Here is a 22,014-nt window from a genome sequence, read left to right on the forward strand (position 1 = left end):
TCCCACTTATCACCGGTCTGAGTAAATGAGTAATGGGTTTTGTTCTGGCCTGTGATGTTTGTTCAAGTCCCCTTTGTGCCCTCCAGCCATTGTGTCCTGCAGAGAGTATCCAGGAAACCGGACACCAAGCCTAACCAGATGTGTTTCAGATTCAGATGCCTCATCAACTCTGACAATCATTTACCCTAAAGGACAATCAAGATCTGTTCTCAGGAGAATGCTTGAACTTTCCCCTCATTCAAACCCTAGAGTCTTAAGAACAATCCTGTGACCTTGAGAGTTTTGCCTTGTGACATTTTTGGTATTTCCTTTTGACATCCCCCCATCTCCTGGATCTTGTGACTTCTTCCTTTAAAAAGCCCTTCTCCCAGCCACTCGGGGTCGGCACCTCTGTCTCCTGCGTGGGATACGTGTTGGCCCAGAGATCTCCATAATATATCTCTATAATAAACCTCGCCTTTGCTTATTACATCCAAAATAGTCTCTCTGTGTCTGGGGTCCCGAGACTTGAGTAAGGGTCTTCCTTCGGGGATCTTTCAATAATACATTTTCTGTATCCATTTTTCTGTTGAAGGGCATCTGGGTTCTTTCCAGCTTCTGGCTATTATAAATAAGGCTGCTATGAACATAGTGGGCCATGCGTCCTTGTTATATATTAGAGCATCCTTTGAGCATATGCTCAGGAGTGGTATAGCTGGGTCCTCAGGTAGTACTATGTCTACTTTTCTGAGGAACGTCCAGACTGATTTCCAGAGTGGTTGTGAAAGACCCACCCCATGAGTCTTAACTCAGAGCTGCAACAGGCTTGAACGAGCCCAGGCACGCCCAGATACCTAGGGCCGAGTCACCGTTAAAACTAACAGACCATAAAAGGAAAGGAATGCAGAACAGACTAGGAGTACTGGATCTGGCAGGAAGGGATAAGCCCCTAGCCCCCGACATTCAGGACGTCCCAGCCCGAACGTACTCTTTTACCAGGTTACAACCTCATTCGAATATGATGCAAACCTGCCAATGTGTGTAGCTATACCTTATTACCTCATCATGTGAAATAACCAATCATATGTGAACATGTCTATATGCCTCGTTTAAATCCACCAATCCCCGTAACTGTGCATCTGCTTCTGTACGCCCGCTTCTGCTTCCCCAAACCCTATAAAAGTCCCATGCTGGAGCTGCTCAGCGCGCAAGTCCTCTGAAGAGACTGTGTGCCCGCAGGTACCTGTGTTTTCCAATAAACCCTCTTGCTGATTGTATCCGAGTGGCCTCGGCTCGGTCACTGGGCACTTGGGGTCTCCTCCTGAGGGAAAGGTCCTCTCCGGAGGTCTTTCATTTTGGGGGCTCGCCCGGGACCTGGAGATCCTCCGCCCAGAGATCACCGACCACCCACCGGGAGGTAAGCCAGCCGGCATCTGTCGTGTCTTGCCCTGTCTTGTCTTTTCTTGTCCTGTGCGCGTGTTCAGTTCGTCTCAGTTTTGGACTCAGATCTGGGTTTTGGTCGGAGGAGAAGGCCCAGGGCCTTCGGTGTCTCAGGGTTCAGGACCCTCAGCGCCTCCGTTTGGGCGGGTCAGAGAAGGAGCTGATGAGCTCGGACTTCTCCCCCCGCTGCCCTGGAAGACGTTCCAAGGGTGTCTGGAGCTCGGTTCTTTGGGGCTCAGCCCGTATCGGAGGGATACGTGGCTTTGGTTGGAGGAGAGGGTCCAGGACCCTTGGCACCTCCATCTGACTCTTTGTTTTGGGTTTTACATCGAAGCCGCGCGGCGCGTCTGTCTGTTATTTGTCTGATCGTTGGATTTGTCTATCTAATTTGTGCCCTAATTTTCTTTGAAGCTACCATGGGACAATCGCTAACAACCCCCTTGAGTCTCACTCTAGACCATTGGAAGGACGTCCGAGACCGAGCACGTGATCAGTTGGTCGAGATCAAGAAAGGAAAATGGCAGACCCTCTGCACGTCCGAGTGGCCCACTTATGATGTGGCATGGCCGGTGAATGGCACTTTTAACAAGACCACTATTTTGCAAGTTAAGGACCTGATTTTCCGCCAGAAGCTGTACGGACACCCTGACCAGGTGCCCTACATTGTCACCTGGGAGAGCTTGGCATTTAGCCCTCCTCCTTGGGCAGAACCCTTTGTGGACCCGAATTGGCTTCCTGTTTCCCCTAAACCTGTTTCCCTGAGCCCACCTGACCCTTTGGTTGCCTCTTCCTCTCTCTGTCCTGCTCTAACTAAGGAAGAGTCTCCCAAAGTCCCTCCCCCGAAACCTGTCCTCCCAGAGGACCCAAATTCCCCCCTTATAGATCTCCTGTTGGAAGAACCTCCTCCGTACCCTGTACCTACAGCCCCACCCAGAGAAGAGGAAGTGGAACCGCCTGCTAGACCGCGACATGAGGCAGTCCCTTCCCCTGTGGCTGGAAGACTGCGGGGACGACGCGAGGTGGCGCCAGACTCCACTTCCCAGGCCTTTCCGCTTAGACAAGGGGCTGGCGGCCAGACGCAATACTGGCCGTTCTCAGCAGCCGACATATATAACTGGAAACAACACAACCCCCCCTTTTCTAAGGATCCGGTGGCTCTCACTGACCTGATAGAATCTGTCTTGCTTACCCATCAGCCCACTTGGGATGATATACAGCAACTTTTACAGGCCCTCCTGACCTCTGAGGAGAAGCAGAGAGTGCTCTTAGAGGCCAGGAAACATGTTTTGGGGGACAATGGACGCCCCACCTTGCTCCCGGAAGAGATCGATGACGCATTCCCACTTACGAGACCTGATTGGGATTTCACCACGGCTGAAGGTAGGAGACACCTACGCCTTTATCGCCAGTTGCTCCTAGTGGGTCTCCGAGGGGCGGCACGACGCCCCACCAATTTGGCTCAGGTGAAACAAGTGGTACAAGAGGTTGCGGAGACTCCCTCAGCCTTCCTAGAGAGACTTAAGGAAGCTTATCGCATGTATACCCCTTATGATCCAGATGATCCAGGACAAATGACAAATGTCTCCATGTCCTTCATCTGGCAGGCAGCACCAGATATCAGGGCCAAGCTACAGAGACTAGAAAATTTATAAGGGTATACATTGCAGGATTTACTTAAGGAGGCAGAAAGAATTTATAACAAGAGAGAGACACAAGAAGAAAAGGAAGATAGAGTACGTAGAGAAAAGGATGAGAGAGACCGAAAAAGAAGCAGAGAGTTGAGTCTAATCTTGGCCGCCGTAGTTCAGGGTCAAGAGAAAAGGGGAGAGAGGGTGGGAGTTCGAAAGGGGCCAAAGCTAGATAAGGATCAATGTGCTTACTGGAAAGAAAGAGGACACTGGGCCAGAGATTGCCCTAAGAAACCCAGCGGGCTCCGAAGACCCCGCCCACAGACCTCCCTCTTGGCCCTAGATAAAGATTAGGGAGGTCAGGGCCAGGAGCACCCCCTGAGCCCAGGATAACTCTTGAAGTTGGGGGGCAGCCAGTCACCTTTCTGGTGGACACAGGAGCCCAGCACTCAGTCCTCACCCAGGCCCCTGGACAACTCAGCGACCGGACGGCCTGGGTACAAGGAGCCACTGGCAGCAAGAGTTACCTTTGGACTACAGATCGATGGGTTCAGCTGGCTACTGGTAAGGTGACCCATTCCTTCTTACATGTTCCGGATTGCCCATACCCTCTGCTGGGCCGTGACTTGCTTACCAAATTAAAAGCTCAGATCCATTTTGAAGAAGGAGGGACCCGAGTAACCGGGCCCCGCGGTACTCCTCTTCAGATTTTAACCCTTCAGTTAGAAGATGAATATAGATTATATGAACCAGAACAGGACAAGCCAAAATCTCTAGAAATAGACTCTTGGGTCACGAAATTCCCACTGGCCTGGGCGGAGACTGGCAGGATGGGGTTGGCGCTCCAACAGCCTCCCCTAATTATCCAGTTAAAGGCCACCGCGACTCCTGTCTCCATTAAACAGTACCCCATGTCATGGGAAGCCTATCAGGGTATAAAGCCACATATCAGGAGGCTCTTAGACCAAGGCATCCTAGTCCCTTGCCAGTCACCCTGGAATACGCCTCTGCTACCTGTTAAGAAGCCCGGCACTGGAGACTATAGGCTGGTACAAGATTTGAGAGAGGTCAACAAAAGAGTAGAAGATGTTCATCCAACTGTCCCAAACCCTTATAACCTACCCAGCACCCTGCCTCCCACCCATACTTGGTATACAGTCTTATATCTGAAGGATGCTTTCTTCTGCCTCCGGCTGAGCCCAGAAAGCCAACCCTTATTTGCTTTTGAGTGGAAAGACTCTGAAATGGGGCTTTCGGGACAGTTGACTTGGACAAGGTTACCACAGGGTTTCAAAAACAGCCCAACGCTCTTTGATGAGGCCTTACACCGGGACTTGGCTGACTTTCGAGTCTAGCACCCCACTCTTATACTACTTCAGTTTGTTGATGACCTTCTTCTAGGGGCCACTTCTGAGACAGCATGCCACCAGGGAACAGAATCCCTCTTGTAGACTTTGGGGCGATTGGGCTATCGAGCTTCTGCCAGAAAGGCTCAAATTTGCCAGACCCAGGTTACTTATTTAGGCTATCAACTAAGGGATGGACAGCGATGGCTGACTCCGGCTAGGAAACAGACCATGGCCAACATCCCAGCCCCAAGAAATGGCTGACAGCTACGGGAATTCCTAGGAATGGCGGGATTCTGCCGCCTCTGGATTCCTGGGTTTGCCGAGATGGCAGCCCCCTTGTACCCTCTCACTAAACAGGGGGTGCTCTTCCAGTGGGGGGCAGAACAACAGGAGGCATTTGATAACATTAAACGGGCCTTGCTGTCCTCCCCTGCCTTGGGTCTCCCAGACATCACCAAGCCCTTTGAACTATTTGTGGATGAGAAGCAAGGGTATACTAAGGGGGTCCTAACACAAAGACTGGGACCCTGGAAGTGCCCGGTAGCCTACCTGTCTAAGAAATTAGACCCTGTGGCCTCCGGTTGGCCACCATGCCTGAGAATGGTGGCAGCCATTGCTGTCCTAACTAAAGACGCTGGGAAGTTGACCTTGGGTCAGCCACTCACCATCCTGGCACCCCATGCAGTGGAGGCTTTGATAAAACAGCCCCCTGACCGCTGGCTCTCTAATTACCGCATGACCCACTACCAAGCCTTGCTACTGGATGCGGAACGGGTCCAGTTTGGGCCCGTGGTCGCTCTCAACCCAGCCACTCTGCTTCCTTTGCCAGAGGAGGCAGAACAGCACGACTGTCTGCAGATCCTTGCAGAAGTACATGGAACCAGACCAGACCTATCAGACCGACCTCTCCAGGATGCTGACCATACGTGGTACACCGATGGTAGCAGCTACTTGGTGAACGGGGAACGGAAAGCTGGAGCCGCGGTCACTACGGAGGACAAAGTGATCTGGGCAAGCGCCTTGCCTGTTGGTACCTCCGCACAGCGGGCTGAACTCATTGCCTTAACCCAGGCGCTCAAAATGGCAGAAGGTAAGAGGCTGAATGTATATACAGACAGCCGCTACGCCTTTGCTACGGCACACATCCATGGAGAGATCTACCGGAGAAGAGGGCTGCTCACATCTGAGGGTAAGGACATTAAGAACAAGACTGAAATTCTGGCCCTCCTGGCAGCTCTGTTCCTACCAAAAAGACTGAGCATTATACATTGCCCAGGGCATCAGAAGGGACACAGCCCCGAGGCATGGGGAAATCAGCTAGGTGACATCTCAGCACGTGAGGCCACCATGGGCACCCAAGTTCTGTCCTTAAAAGACCAAGATCAGCCCACGTCTCCACAGCTGGAACAGACCGGTTGGCTCTACACCACGGAGGACACAAAGCTCCTACAGAAAATGGGGGCCGTTTGGTGCCCACAACTAAAACGGTGGGTCTACACAGGGAAAACAGTTATGCCTACGAAGATGACCTTTGAATTAATCTCCTACCTACATAAATTAACACACCTGGGACTCAAGAAGATGAAGACCCTCTTAAGACGAGAAGAGATTGACACCTACCTCCTGGGACGAGATCAGGCCTTGCGGGAGGTGACTGAAAGCTGCAGGGCCTGTGCTCAGGTAAACCCAAGAAAAGCTAAAATTGGACAAGGAGTCCGTCCCCGGACTGGTCGGCCTGGTACCCACTGGGAAATTGACTTCACTGAAATCAAGCCTGGTATGTACAGACACAAATACCTCTTAGTGTTCATAGATACCTTCTCCGGATGGGTAGAGGCTTTCCCCACGAAACATGAAACGGCCAAGGTGGTGACCAAGAAGCTCCTCGAAGAAATCTTCCCCAGGTATGGAATGCCCCAAGTATTAGGGTCAGATAACGGGCCCGCTTTCGTCCCCCAGGCAAGTCAGTTGGTGGCCAAGTTATTGGGGATTGATTGGAAGTTACATTGTGCTTATAGACCCCAAAGTTCAGGACAGGTAGAGCGCATGAATAGAACAATTAAGGAGACTTTATCTAAATTAACGCTTGCAACTGGCTCAAAGGATTGGGTGTCCCTACTACCCCTAGTCCTATACCGGGCCCGGAATACACCGGGCTCCCATGGCCTGACTCCCTTTGAAATAGTATACGGGACCCAACCCCCATTTATCAATTTCTTTGATTCAAATATCGCTGAATTCGCTAATAGCCCTTCCTTGGCAGCACATCTTCAGGCCCTACAAATCATGCAGAGAGACATCTGAAACCTCTAGCCGCGGCCTACCAAGACAGGCTTGAACAACCGAAGGTGCCGCACCCGTTCCAGATCAGAGACACCGTGTGGGTGCACAGACATCAGACCAAGAATCTCGACCCTCGGTGGAAAGGACCCTATTCAGTTCTCCTGACTACCCCGACAGCCTTGAAGGTAAACGGAATTGCAGCTTGGATCCACGCGTCTCACGCCAAGGCAGCCCGACCTGAGGAAACGGCAGATCACAACATCGGGCCCCAGACATGGAAGGCTCAACGCACTCAAAACCCCCTAAAGCTAAGATTTTCACATTGTTTCTCTTAACTGTCTTATGGACTAGGGGTGGGGCGAGTCTGGGGGCTAGCCCCCACCAGGTATATAATATGTCCTGGATAATAACTAATTTAGAGACGGGCTGGTCTCAAGTCCTAGCTAATGGTAAGCAAGCTGAAGGAACCTGGTGGCCCCCTTTGACTTTCGACCTTTGTCAACTGGCTAAGGACTCCTGGGAGCATACTGAGTGGACTCCCCACAACTCATACCCACCCCTGCAGACACTCTGATTGGTATACTTGTCCCGGAGGTAAGAGGACACGGGAGTGTGGAGGTCCTGAGACCTTCTACTACGCTAAGTGGGGGTGTGAGACTTACACTCGAGGATGGTGGGGGACCAAGAAGGGGGACTTAGTGGCCTTCTCCCCTGAGACTCCAGGCGAATCTCGAATTACAATAGAATTCACGGATCAAGGTAAAAACACAGACTGGAGGTGGGGCGTAGGTGGGGGATACGGTTGTATACCCCTGGCCAAACTAACCCAGGACTTCTGTTCTCCCTCCAACTGGTGAGAGAACGGGTCACACAAGAGATTGGTCCAAACCCAGTCCTCATGGATCAAAAGCCTCCTTCCCGACCAGCACCGGCACTGTCCCCGGTCGGACCCCCACTATGGCTAAACACCACTCAGAACTCCGGGGATATCTTGACAACTCCCTCCCCGACTAGGGACCCTTCCACACCGGCCCCTCGGCTGCTAGGAACAGGAGACCGGCTAATCAACTTAGTGACCGGGGCATACTTGGCATTCAATTATTCAGAACCTGACAAGACCCAAGAATGGTGGCTGTGCCTGGTCTCTAGCCCGCCCTATTATGAGGATGTGGCAGTCATGGGGAATTATACTAATCAGACCACGGCCCCGGCCAGCTGCACAACCCTCCCTAGCCATAGGCTGACGTTGCCGGAAGTCTCAGGACAGGGACTCTATATAGGGACCATACCCCCCACTCACCAGGTCCTCTGCGCTATCACCAAGAGGATCCCCACTGGAAGCTACTACCTAGCAGCTCCTACAGGCACCTATTGGGCCTGTAACACTGGATTGACACCTTGTATCTCTGCTGCAAACCTCCGCAGATCCTCAGACTACTGTGTACTGGTAGAAATTTGGCCTAAGGTCACCTACCATGGGCCCGAGTACATATACTCACATTTTGAGGGGCTGACTCGATTCAGGCGACAACCCATCACCATGACCCTAGCTCTACTCTTAGGAGGAATCACCTTAGGAGGAATGGCTGCAGGTATAGGGACGGGGACCACCGCCCTCATCGAGACGGGTCACTTTCGTCAGCTACAAGCGGCCATGAATGCAGATCTAAAAGCTATCGAGGAATCCGTGAGTGCATTAGAAAAGTCCTTAACATCTTTGTCTGAAGTAGTCTTACAAAATAGGAGAGGGCTAGACATGCTGTTCCTTCACGAAGGAGGGCTATGTGCTGCTCTAAAAGAAGAATGTTGTTTCTATGCAGACCATACAGGATTAGTGAGAGATAACATGGCTACGCTCCGAGAACGCTTGGCCCAGAGACAGAAGCTGTTTGATTCCCAACAAGGCTGGTTCGAGGGGTGGTTTAACCGATCCCCTTGGTTTGCTACCCTGGTGTCCACCTTGATGGGACCCTTAATCATCCTCCTCCTAATCCTCCTCTTTGGCCCCTGCATTCTAAACAGATTGATGCAGTTCATAAAGAACAGACTCTCAGTCATTCAGACGCTTGTTCTCACCCAACAATACCAGAGGGTAAGACAACAGGAAGAGATTCCTTAGAATTCGATTTGAGTAAAGGATTTTACTCAAGTCTAAAAGAAAATGGGGGAAAATGAAAGACCCACCCCATGAGTCTTAACTCAGAGCTGCAACAGGCTTGAACGAGCCCAGGCACGCCCAGATACCTAGGGCCGAGTCACCGTTAAAACTAACAGACCATAAAAGGAAAGGAATGCAGAACAGACTAGGAGTACAGGATCTGGCAGGAAGGGATAAGCCCCTAGCCCCCGACATTCAGGACGTCCCAGCCCGCACGTACTCTTTTACCATATTACAACCTCATTCGAATATGATGCAAACCTGCCAATGTGTGTAGCTATACCTCATTACCTCATCATGTGAAATAACCAGTCATATGTGAACATGTCTATATGCCTCGTTTAAATCCACCAATCCCCGTAACTGTGCATCTGCTTCTGTACGCCCGCTTCTGCTTCCCCAAATCCTAGGCTTTCCTCTGTTCACATTAGGATGTCTAACCTCATTGTCTTAATTCACCTCATGGTTTGGTTTTCATTTTGCTGAGATTTTAATATTAATAGTATTAAGGATGGAGATCTCCTGGATGGTAGATACGTGTAGAAAATATTAACCTCCTAATTTAGGCTAATGAATTTTGTAGCTTTCATTTTCAGAAAATCGATATATATTTTTACAATCCCTTAAGTGTTCTTATATGATTGACAAATCATACCACTAATATAACTGGTAAAGTTATTGAAAATAATTTTAAAATGCAATAAGAAGGTACCTAGAGAGATGGCTCCATAGTACAGAACATTGGCTGTTCACTGGAATGATCAAGGTCCATTTTCCTGTATCCACATTGCAACATCCAACCTTCTACAAGGCCAGTTCCAAGAGACCTAATATCCTACTCTCTTCTTCCTTGGCCCAAGATGTGTACATGTTGCACAACCATTCATGTAAGCAAAACATTTATATGGGCAAAATAAACAATAGTTTCAGAAAGTTTTAAATACAGAAAAAGGTGAGATGTCAATTGATTTAAAAAATAATTCCTCAGATCATTTATAGATAAGTTCATTACAGGTACAGACTGTCCTTGGGATCAAGACCAGGACATACAATTATCTGGCAATTGAGGTATGCAAGAATTACATTTTTATAGTTAGCCCTTATGCAAGGCAGAGACCATATGATGCTTCTCCTCATTTGTCAAAACAAGCTTTACCCCACACTGCAGCCACACCAAACTACATATGTTTACTGAATATCCTTCCAACTCATGCTGGGCCTTCTGCCTAGAATCACTTTCCCTCCACTCCCACCTACCATATGACATCACTTTGTGTATCTTGTGAACAGAGATTCCTTCTGTATATTGTTTACTTCATGTAAGATGCTAACTTTAAACTCTTTCCTTAGCAAGAAATTCAAGTTTATAGTGAACGAACAAACAATAACCAAGGAAACATGATCCTGGTAATTGCTCAGCAAAGGAGCATCATGATTTTAAATCTTCTATTTCCTTTTCATGTGATTTTGGATTTCATAATCTTAAAATTCAAGTGATGAGAGAACAAAAAGGATTTAATTATCAACACTTTTAAGAGAAAATAGAGTCAGTTTGGGCTTGTTAAAAAAGACTACAAGATGCACACATGTATGTATATTTAAGAGTGAGACAGATATAGATGCACACACACACAATTCATGGCATAGTACATGTAACAACATCACAAAAAGGATTATCTATCATTGATAAGATTATATAAAATGTTTATTGTCATAATCACAGGGAACTTACCATTTGAGAAGACACAGCAGAACGTATAAATGAATAGAATATGTTAAACATTTCGAGGAACATATGTTCCTTAACACTTGCTTTTAAAAAATATATCAAAAATTTAAACATTGGCCTAGAGATATGGAAGATTTCTTGTCTACTCTGTATATTACCAAAATTGGAAAACTTAAAATATCATAGGGTTTTAGAGGCAGAAATTGCCATGCCAACATGGAATGCTAAACCAATCCATGTAGAGAGGATTTGATCCCATCTAGACTAATGTGGTCTGCATTGTATCTCAACTGTCACTGTGCACAAAGAAGATTAGATAAGGAATTACCACTCACATGTATCAGTTGTCATAATTTTGAACACGGAACATTACAAGCACAGTTTCATGAAAACTTAACTAGCAAGTATACCTACTTTAAAAAGTAAGCTTACTGATTCATCACCCAACATACTGTACTTGAGGGTTTTGGGACTAATTCAGCTGATACTTAAAAACCTTTTTTAAAATGTTAGTACATACATCTGTTAATATTCACATTTCAAATAAAGTAATGCCTCTACATATCAACTGATGTTTCACGATATTTTCTTAATTCTCTTATTTCTTCATGGAAATGTGAACAGCTTTAGCTTTTATCTTTATTTTCCTTCCTCATATAGAATTATAAAGGAAAAAAAACAAGCAACTAAGATAATAAATATTCACATACTATCCCAAGGGTAGTATTTTCATTTACTAGAGTTCCTTCAAAAAAATACATTAAAATAGGGCAAAAATTGTTGCATCTTATTTTGATGTTTGTAGTGGGAGTGGAATTGTGGAGATTGTGTTCAACCTGAGGTTGAAATGTGGTTGTTTTGTAGGGATATTTGTTGCTTCAGATATTTCAATTAATCTTATAAAACAGTTATTCTGTATATAAATTAGTACTGATAATTAAATTTTAAAAATATACTTTCATAAATTTCTTAGCTGCATAATCACCTAAGTATAGGAATATAATATATAATACTATTTTAATATGTAAAGGAGGTATTTTGAAGTGTGTGTGTGTGTGTGCATGCTCACGTGTGTGTGTGTGTGTGTGTGTGTGTGTGTGTGTGTGTGTGTGTATCCACATGTGTCGGATGCCTACAGAATAGCAGGGTCATTTATCTTTTAGAAATTGGAGTTACAAATGATTGTGAGGTCCCTGATATTGGTTCTGGGAATCAAACACGGATCTGCTGCCAAAACTATGAATACTCTTAACCTGTGAACTTTATTTCCAGCTTCATTATTATAAATCTTTAATATTACCTTAGTGTCTGCATCAATACATATACCTTTAATACATATTAAACCTCTAAAGATGGTTATTTATTCCTCACAACTCACTTCTCAGAATTGGAATTAGGCATTTCTTATTAATTTAGTTCATAATTTTGACAGTTGTAGGCTTCCATTCTTTTTTATATATTTTTAATTGAAAATAGATTCTTTCCTTTCCTTCTACTACTCGTAGTTCATCCCTACCTCCATTATCATCTGTATTTATACCCTTCCTGTGTCTCATTAGAAAAGTCGGACACCACCACAGGAGGAAAAGAATCCAAAGAGCAGGCAAAAGAGAAAAGAGTCAGAGACCCACTTATTCTTATAATAAGATATCCCTTAAAAATATTAAGCTAGTAGCTATAATATGTACTCAGAGGACCTGGTATAGACCTATGCAGGACCTACTCTAGATGATTCAGTCTCCGTGAGCACATATTCAATTTGCTTATCTGATTCAGAGGGCCTTAACAGACTGGCCTACATACAATCAAGTTTTTGACCAAGGGATTCCCAGTTGAAAATCACAGAACAACTTAGACTGATGCTATTAAAATGCATTCCTCCTTGTAATCTGACATTGGGACCCAATTGTTGATGGCACAATTAATTGACTATGGAGAAGACAAGCTGATATGGACATAGAGTATTCACTGCTATTTTCTGATCTCCTTGGTGTAGAACGTTTCTCTGAAGGATGCTGAAAGAGAAACATGAAACCAACCCAGTTACAAAACATTTGACTGTAATCTTTCCTTCCTGAATAATATGCTAGAGCAATTATGGTACAGAACTTGTGAATGTGCCCAAACAATGTCTAATTTAACTTAATGACAACTCCAGGAGAAGGAAACAATACCTAGCACTGCTTGGGTAACAAAGAACCAGATTCCTAATGATAGTCTGCTATATTCATATGTCAATGCCTTATCCACTTATCATCAGAAAGGCCTCCCCTAGCAGCAGAAAAGAACTGATTAGAGAACCACAGTCAGACATTCCTAAGAGTCTAAATTGGAGATCTCCATAAATCCCTCCCCCTAGTGTTTGGGGAATCCCAAGGAAGAGAAAGTTTAAAAGTCCAAGTAAGTCACCAGGGCTTACATTCTTTTAATTATTACATCATCCTGAAATGTCAGCACTTGTGTCTTCTTATATCCTCTCACCAGTTCACTCTTTTTTCTTTTTTCTTTCTTTTCTTACTTTCTTTTATATCCCGAATTAAATTTTGTGTTATTATTACTATTGTTATTATTATTATTAATTTTTATTAGATATTATTCTTTACTTACATTTCAAATGTTATTCCCTTTCCCAGTTTCCTGTCCATAAGCCCCAACCCCCTGCCCTCCCCCTCCCCTATATGGTTATTCCCCCCACACATCCCCCTCACTCCCTCCCCCCATATTCTCCTGCACTGGGGGTCCAACCTTGGCAGGACCAATGGCTTCCCCTTCCACTGGTGCCCCAACAAGGCTATTCTCTGCTACATATGCAGTTGGATCCCTTGGTCAGTCCATGTATAGTCTTTTGGTAACGGATTAGTTCCTGGAATCTCTGGTTGGTTGTTATTGTTGTCCTTATGGGGTTGCAAGCTCCTTCAACTCTTTCAATACTTCCTCTAATTCACCCCAAGAGGGTCCTCTTCTCAGTTTGTTGGTTTGCTGCTAGCATTGACCTCTGTATTGGACATGCTCTGGATGTGTCTTTCAGGAGAGATCTCTATCCGGGCCTTTCAGCATGCATTTTTTAAATTTCATCAATGTTATCTAGTTTTGGTGGCTGTATATATATGGGCCACATGTAGGGTAGGCTCTGAATGGCCGTTACTTGAGTCGCTGCTCTAAACTTTGCTTCCATATCCCCTCCTATGGATATTTTTCCCCCTTTTAAGAAGGAGTGGGAGCATCTGCATTTTGGTCATCCTTCTTCTTGAGCTTCCTGTGGTCTATGGATTGCATCTTGGGTAATTCTAGCTTTTTGGCTAATATCCACTTATTATTATTATTTTATTATTATTATCATTATCATTATTATTAATTATATAATCTGCGGGAAGCTCATTTGTGAAAATTTCCTAACTTAATCTAAAAGTTATGCCATGCCTCTTACATGGCTTCATTTTATGCTCTATTGACTCTTAACCTAGTTCCTCACTCTATCCTCCAGTATTCATGTATCTTTAATTTGTGAAAATCATATTAGCTGATTATATTTCTATATAGGGCTAAGCATTATAGAGTCTGCTAGAAAAATTTTAGTCCTTTAGTTTATTGACATGTCTTAATTTTCCGATTGACTTAGAAATTTGGATGTTGATTTTGACTTGTAGCCTATAATAGTGTTTTTTTTTTTAAGTTCATGTATTTAGAAAGAATGACGCTTTCTCCTGAAGAACTATTTTCAAAAACAATCTGAGACATTAAACATATGTGTTTGCATATCAGCTAGTGCATTTCAGGCATACCCTCTTTCCCTCAAATTCAAAATCTTTTCCTTCCAGGCTCAGAGTGGTTCAGCAGCAGCTAGCCATGACTGCGAAACTTCAGCTTGTTTCGGAGCAAGCACTCAAAAATTTCCTTAACATGGAGATGGGTCTACTTACTTCTCTGTAAAGATACTATATTGGCTTTCTATTTCATTGTAAGGAATAAAATTTCTACTAAACTTTCCAAGTGCCCTATGAACTTGCTGGTATTACAGACTAATATCTTCATTTTTTTCCTAATGAAGTCATGCAGTTCATCAGCAAGAATAATGATTCTAAGAGGTTTCATCTATTGCTTCCATATGTTGAAAGTGTGATTGTGTTGTATAGTTCATATTCGATGCCTTACTTTTATAAGGTTTATTCATATAGCACAATGAACTAATCATCCTTAAGGAAACACATATGACTTAGTTGCTTAGCTTTAGCCCACTATGTGTATTTCCTTCTGAATACATATATTTGTGCTTTCTGTAAATCCCTTCACAAAAATATCAAATAAAAATTTTTCATGGCAGGTGTATGGTTCAATTTCCAGTATCATCCTTAACACACACACACACACACACACAAAGACAAAACAAAAGCGAAAATCCTTTAAATTTTAAATATCACAAACTACCACATATTTTCTTTTGGGATGGACAGGGCTAGTAGTTCTCTAAATCTATGTAATTTTGAAATTAGTGCATAAACAAAGCATTAATATTATTATCAGAAGATTCTAAAGATTCAATAGATTTGAAATTCTAGCATTGTTGACAAAGAAAGTGAAAGTATGGTAGAGACATGGGAAGAAAATTTGGAGTCCATGAATTTTTCACCCAGACAAATGTAAAACTTGAGGAAATACACAGTAAACAATTCAACAATGTGGGTCAAACAAAGCTGAAGAAGAGAAGTAGCATTATTGACCTTCTGTTGTATAGCACAGTGTCTTTATTAGCATCTTTTGCATTTTAACTACAACTTTGTTGTACTTGCTGCATATATTTATGTCATAGAGTTTCATACTCATGTGCTCAGTTAGTAATAAAGGTGCTATAATTAAACTTAGCTGCCATGCAGCTTCCTGCTAAGTTCAGCAGACAAGGAATATTGAAAGGAGGTTCAGCATTGTGAAGGGAGGAGGCATTTTCTTCTACCAATTTTTCTTGCTGACACTACTAACATGAACTTGGTTCATTCGAGACATAATTGGTGTCAGCCCTCAGTTTCGACCATTATTCCCAGGAAAAGAACATTGAGTTGCTTATGACGTACTTGCAATGCAGAACAAAATCTCTTCTCAAAACTCCAAGGAAAAGAAGGACATTTTCTGTAAACATGAAGCAAACATAGTGAATAAATATTTACTCTCTAATTCCACAAACTAAAAACTAAGTACCAGGGGAAAAAAGTTGTTTTTTATTTGTTTGTTTGTTTTGATTTGTTTTGCTTGTTTTCATGGCTTTTGTTGGTTTGGGTTTTTTGTTTTGTTTTGTTTTGTTAAGCTTTGTTTCCTCATCTTTACAGTGCAGAGAACCTACAGCATAGCACAAAGATATTCAGATTGTTAATTTAGACTGTCAACTTGACTATTTCAAAAGATCCCAAGAGAACTGGTTAAGAAATACTGCAGAATGTACTGTGGAGGTGTTTCTTTGGAAGATTAACAGAGTTTATAAAGTGTGGGAACACTTGATCTCTGTGAGGAATCTCTATTCAAAAGGCTTGAAGTCACCTTAGAACTTTGAAGGGGAAAAGAAAAACTATAATCTCCTCCACAGAAGGCTGGATTCCTCCTGCTGCAGGTACTACATGTCAGAAACGAAGTTGTATGACTCTAACATGTTCATCAAGCATTTTCTCCTGATTCTTGGGTGTCTCGGAATTCAGGGTCTACCATCACCAGCTCTAATTCTGAATCTTCTAGCTTCTTCCACTGACCTATTGCTATAGCTTTTGGGGGATTCAAAGTTTCTGGGAATGGATGTTAGAAAATGTCAACCTCAAAATGGAACATGTAAATTGACCATGTAAATTTATTAATAACATATTACTTTTATTTCATGTAAATAATCTATTTTATTTTGCAAAAATGTTTCAATAAGTGTTCAATTAATGTATCATAAAATATTATGATTTTGAGCCTGGTATGGTAGGTAGCACATACTTATAATTTCAGCACTTGGTAGTCAGAGACAGGCGATGAGGGTTTTTAAACTAACACTGACTACATAGCAAACTAAAGGCTATAAATACTGGCCTTGGCTATAAGATACGTTATCAAAAGAATGAAAGGACAGAAAGAAGGAAGAAAAAAGAAAGGGAGAGAAAACAAAGACAAAACTGAAAAAAATTAAAGAATTAAAATACTGTGATTTTTCATCAGACATTTATATTATAAGTAATTCTGTGATGATTAGTTAATTGTGACTTTAATAGGTTCAGGATTACCTAGAAGAAAGATCTCTGAGAGTGTCTGCAAGCATTCACAAAGAGATTTTTGTACATATAGAGATAAATTTGCACAGTAAGAGACTGTCTAATGTGAGGACCATAATCCATAGTCCAATTTGAGTGCTACAATAAATGGAAGGAGAAACTCAGAGGACACCTGTATTTTTCTCTCTTATCTTAATTGCTAAAACATTGTGGGCAGTTACCTCATACTTCTGGTGCAACATAATCTCTGACATAAAGAAATGAACTTCTTATTTATTTTATTTTATTTAATCCTTTTTTTACACTCCAGATTATATCCCCTCTCAGTCCACCCTCTGTTGCACATCCCATACCTCTTCCGCTACTGTCTCCATGAAGATGTTCCCACCCTCTCACCACCCACCCTACCACACCTCCCCACTTCTTGGGGCCTCAAGAACTGAACTTCTTAACTGTCAATCAAAATTAATCTTTCCTTTTTAAAATCGATTGTCACAAAAAATAAAAAAAAAAAACTATTGCAAATATTCTGTATACAGTAGTCCTCAGTTCCTAGAATTAATTTATGCACACACGTGTTCCCTTAGTGCCTCTATTCTTAGTAAATGCAAATCAGTTTAGTCTACATATGAGCAGTTGAGATCAATAAGTATACCAAAAAATAAATAATCTTCTAAGATTTACTTGAGACAGAACTAGATAAAATGGGTTAATATTGTAAAGTCAATTTGCATTGTGATAGACTATGATGGTTTTAAATGATTTTTATGTTGTTCTTGGAAATCTTTTTATCCCATAAAAATACCTAGGACAAAGAAGAAATATTGTAGCAAGAAACAACAAAAGAATTTATAACAAAGAATTCCAAAATGTGCATTCTCTGACTAGTCATATATATTTTATAATTTAAAATAAAACATTATAAAGATATAGTTTTATATCTTTATATTCTACTCATTTAAATTATAGGTTTAAAGTGTCATATATAATTTAATTTGTTTATATACATTTTATATAGATTATTATCCATAGTATATTGGAACAGGCCTGGGGCTTTTGGATTTCATGGACTAAATAAAGCCTGAATATATGTTCACATATAAGTCCTCAGAAATCATAAGTATTTTACCATTAATGGTAAAAGGAGCTTTCTAGATGTGGCTAGTTTAAGAGTATAGAATGAGATAATTCTTTTTTTCTTTTATTCGATTTTTTTATTTACATTTCAAATGTTATTCCCTCTCCTGCTTTCCCAGACATAAGCCCCCTATCCCATCCCCCTTCCCTTCTTCTATAAGGGTGTTCCCCTCCCTATCCACGCCCCCTCCAGACATTCCCCTACACTGGGGGATCCAGCCTTGGCAGGACCAAGGGCTTATTCTTAATTTTACGGATGACTACCAAAGACTCAAAAAATTTTTCATAAAAAGCATGCTAGAGCAGCAGATACAAGAGTGAATAATTTTGTAACAAAAGCAACAGGTAGAATGATGTGCTTTCAAATTGATTCATAAGCTAAAGAATGTAGATAAAGAGGACATTAAAATATGGACAGAGACAGATTATTTCCCTGACAAATAAATAAACCCCCACAGGATCATGACTTTACCAGTTACACTATTTTTTTTGAATCATCAAAGACAATAAAATTGGGTGGATTTATTCCATACATAAATTATGAGGAGAAAGAATAAACTGGTATAGAGTCAAAATTACAATGTGAGGAATCTCTAAAATGTCTGTCAAACCTCTACTTAAGTAATGGGTGAAAGGATGCTATATAAGTTGCAGGACGAAAAAAGACACTAACAGTCTTATCTAGCTCTGAACCCTACAAACTCTTAAACTGACCTGCCAGGCCAGATGTTCCTACAGAAGGAATAGTAATACTACTGTGGTAAGAGTAACAATCTGCTCTCTGATTAGAGGAAAGCCCACTCCACAGGAGGGATTTGTAAGGGGATTTCACCTACTTATATAAATAAAAATGTGATTGAGGAGATCTTTGACCCTGATAAGATTTCATGCCAATTATTTTGCTAAGTTGTCATGATGTCAATCTGCCTTCATAGATAACATTTCCTATGACTTTACCTGTAGACAAATGCCTCTTTCAACTGTGAAAAGGCGAGTGCATAGCCTGAAGATATGATAGGCTTTATGAAAGAGTAAAGGGCATAGAGTCTACTGTTCTATCTCCCAAAGACAACCTAGTACTAAAAGACTTCTGAGGAGATAGAAAGATTGATTGAAGGCCTTCAGCAGTTCAAAGCCAAACCACAAACACCTCATGCATTTACTATTGTAGAGCTCTGCAACTTACTCTACAAGTTACTACTGGGGTAACAAAAGAAACTGACTCGTTAAAATACGATTTTATAAGTAAATACAGACACACAATGACTTTTTGCTATTTATTATATTGCTTCATTATTTACACACATAAATATATATAAATAAGTGAATAAATAAATGGAATAAATGAAAATTCACTTTCTAAGCAGATGAAACAGATAGTGAAACATATAAATATATAGTTACATTTAATGCTACTCTGATTATAATGCATGACAAAACAACATAAAGAAGGAATGGTTTATTTTGGTACATGCTTTTGCAGGTAGGTACCAGCCCATTATGGTTTGGAAAGCAAGACTGAATTGTTCACATCAGGTAGCCCACAAGGGATAGAAACAGACCATGCTGGAGAGAGCAGAGCAGGACTAGGCAAGTGCATAAGTAATAAAACAGTATTAACCTTCACAAAATTATTTTGAATAACTTTCATATTCCTGTCCTGAGACTCAACCTATGACCACATCCAGGCTAGGCAATCAAAGAACTGAATCCCAGTTCTATACTTGTGAAATTATTTAAGCACTCTTTAGTGATAAGTCCCACAGGGGTTCCACCATTCCTTCAGGCTTTTCAAAACCATACACATAACAATACATAATATAGTTTTATCTGCTACATTTATTTTATATGTGAATATATATACATGTACAAAGATTAATCCACTGTGTTATAATCATTCTGATATATTTATTCCTGTACTATATATATTACATATTTATATGTGTAGGCATTGGTAAATATAAGAATATCTACAAAACTATATGAAGACTGAGAAGCAGGTATTAATGAAGGAAAGCAAAATTATAAAGACAGTAAACTATACATAACTGGTGAACCTAGACAAAATCTAGACAGATTTCTCTTCCTCCTCCCCTAGATATGTTTCTCTTCTTCCTCTCCTACCTCCCTTTTCTAATTCTCCTCCTCCTCCTTCTTTTTCCCCTCCTCCTCCTTCTCCTCTTCCTTATCCTCCTTCTGCTTCTTCTCCTCCTCTTCCTCTTCCTCCTCTACTTCCTCCTCCTCCTCCTTTTGAGAAAGTATCTTCTTATGTATCCCAGTCAAGCATTTAACTCTTGATGCTCATGCCTTTAAATACTGATTACTGGGATTGGAGACATGAGTTCTTATGACCAGCTTTGTCTTCTATTTTATGCATTATTTATTCTTGTAATTTTTAAAATAAAAAAATAATTCTAGGATATCCTTCATTTTTATTTTAGTTTGGGGAATATATTCAATGCAAATGGAAGGTGAATATAAGCTTTACCAGTTCTGTTCTGTATACTTATAATTATTAGTAATATATCTTTCGATAGGTTAGTGGGTGAATATGAATTTATTTACAGGCATGCTGATCAGTTTAAGTAACTTTGAATTAATAGTGTTTTCAGTTTTCCAACTATTATTAAACTTTATTATAAAACTGCAATATAGATATAAATAATTCCTTCTTTACAGTGCAAACCACTGATAAAAAAGAAATTTAAAAAGACTCCAGTAAATGCTAATGTAGACAAGTGAGGCATGTCAATTTGGCTGGGAACAATAGTCATTCTTTAGCTTCTAAATTGTTAACATTCATGGACTTTGCTTCTTGGGGTTTCATATTCATCAATTCCAATACACTGCTCAAAAGAGACATGAATCCTAGAAAATTGTTTCCATAATTAATCATAAATTATACTTGAAGCTCTAGAAGCAATGATCTGTAAAAATTTAATTAAGAAATGAATAATGCCAACTCTCAATTCTGATTCAGTGGATCTTTGATTCATTTGTTCTATTGTATTTATTTAAACAAGAGTCTTGATGATAAAATGAAAATATACCACATTCACAGCCTCGAAATTTAACTCTTTCGGTCATTTCAGATTCACTCTGACTTAGGTAATATCATATAATTATCAATATTGTCTTTTATTAAATTTGTCTTTATTAACTTTTTTTTTTTTGGAGCTGGGGACCGAACCCAGGGCCTTGCTCTTGCTAGGCAAGCGCTCTACCATTGAGCTAAATCCCCAACCCCTTTATTAACTTTTTTATTGTAGAAAAATCCCAACTATCTTCCTCATCAACTCATGACTTTAAGATGTTTTATATCTACTTTATATACTAAAGCTATCCCAAATTTCTATTCCATATTAATATTTAAAGACTGCATAAGAATTGTGATCTGTGAATACAAGATCAAGTTATTAATCCTCGTATAGTAATAGCTATTGCAGGACTTAGCACATGATTCATAAAAGTTCCTAATTGAGAAGTAATGATGAATATTTTTGATGATGTAAAAAAAGTTAGAAAATATATGGATTACTCCCTTCTCTTGAACTTCTATTCAGTGAGGATTCATGTATCCATATTTAACCTCTTTTCCTTCCATCATTCATAATATGTAATGCTATATATGTATACTATCATAATACCTGATGATAAAGTGCTACGAGTAGCTTATTTCAAAATTTCTAATGGAGAGTAATCTTGGGTAAATGTCATAAATTATGAAATTAGAAGAAAATTCTAGCTTTGAACAGGTCTTATATATTATCTTATTTTGTTTTCTCTTGCCATAAGAGATGGTCTTGATGTGGTAATTCATAAAGAAAGACAGTTTATTTCATCTCCAGAGACTAAAGTCAGAAAGGTCAGGTCTGCTCAGCTATATCTGTACAGGGACTCAAAACAGTTCATGACATGGTCATAAAAGGGGCAAGGATAGATGCATGTAGAAGAGAAAAGAAACAAAGAAAATAACTGTTCTATAGAAACTTGCTCTTTCAACAAAACAAACAAACAACAGCAATAAAAGACATTGAGGGATAACTACTCTGGAATTCTGAGAAAGATATGACTCCCTAAT

At 41.3% G+C, this 22,014-nt stretch overlaps 1 protein-coding gene across 1 annotated transcript; it reads left to right on the forward strand.

The window, feature by feature from the left end:
* Positions 1 to 2,715: 2,715 nt before the first annotated feature.
* LOC134479796 (MLV-related proviral Env polyprotein-like) lies at positions 2,716 to 18,377 on the forward strand. Its single transcript, XM_063264461.1, has 7 exons — positions 2,716 to 2,799; positions 5,309 to 5,585; positions 5,673 to 5,883; positions 5,995 to 6,300; positions 6,660 to 6,776; positions 7,451 to 8,771; positions 18,312 to 18,377. Exons 1-7 carry the CDS (start codon positions 2,716 to 2,718, stop codon positions 18,375 to 18,377), a joined length of 2,382 nt encoding a protein of 793 aa, XP_063120531.1.
* The last annotated feature ends 3,637 nt before the right edge of the window (positions 18,378 to 22,014 follow it).

The sequence above is a fragment of the Rattus norvegicus genome, chromosome 7 (genome assembly GCF_036323735.1).
Source record: "Rattus norvegicus strain BN/NHsdMcwi chromosome 7, GRCr8, whole genome shotgun sequence".
Classification (NCBI taxonomy): domain Eukaryota; kingdom Metazoa; phylum Chordata; class Mammalia; order Rodentia; family Muridae; genus Rattus; species Rattus norvegicus.

Excerpts from the sequence above, each read along its gene's own strand:
- LOC134479796 (XM_063264461.1), top strand. The coding sequence starts at position 2,716 with ATGGACGCCCCACCTTGCTCCCGGAAGAGATCGATGACGCATTCCCAC. Across the intron at positions 2,800-5,308 it reads GGATTTCACCACGGCTGAAG|GATGCTGACCATACGTGGTA; the intron begins GTAGGAGACACC and ends CGACCTCTCCAG. Across the intron at positions 5,884-5,994 it reads TGGTGCCCACAACTAAAACG|ACGAGAAGAGATTGACACCT; the intron begins GTGGGTCTACAC and ends GACCCTCTTAAG.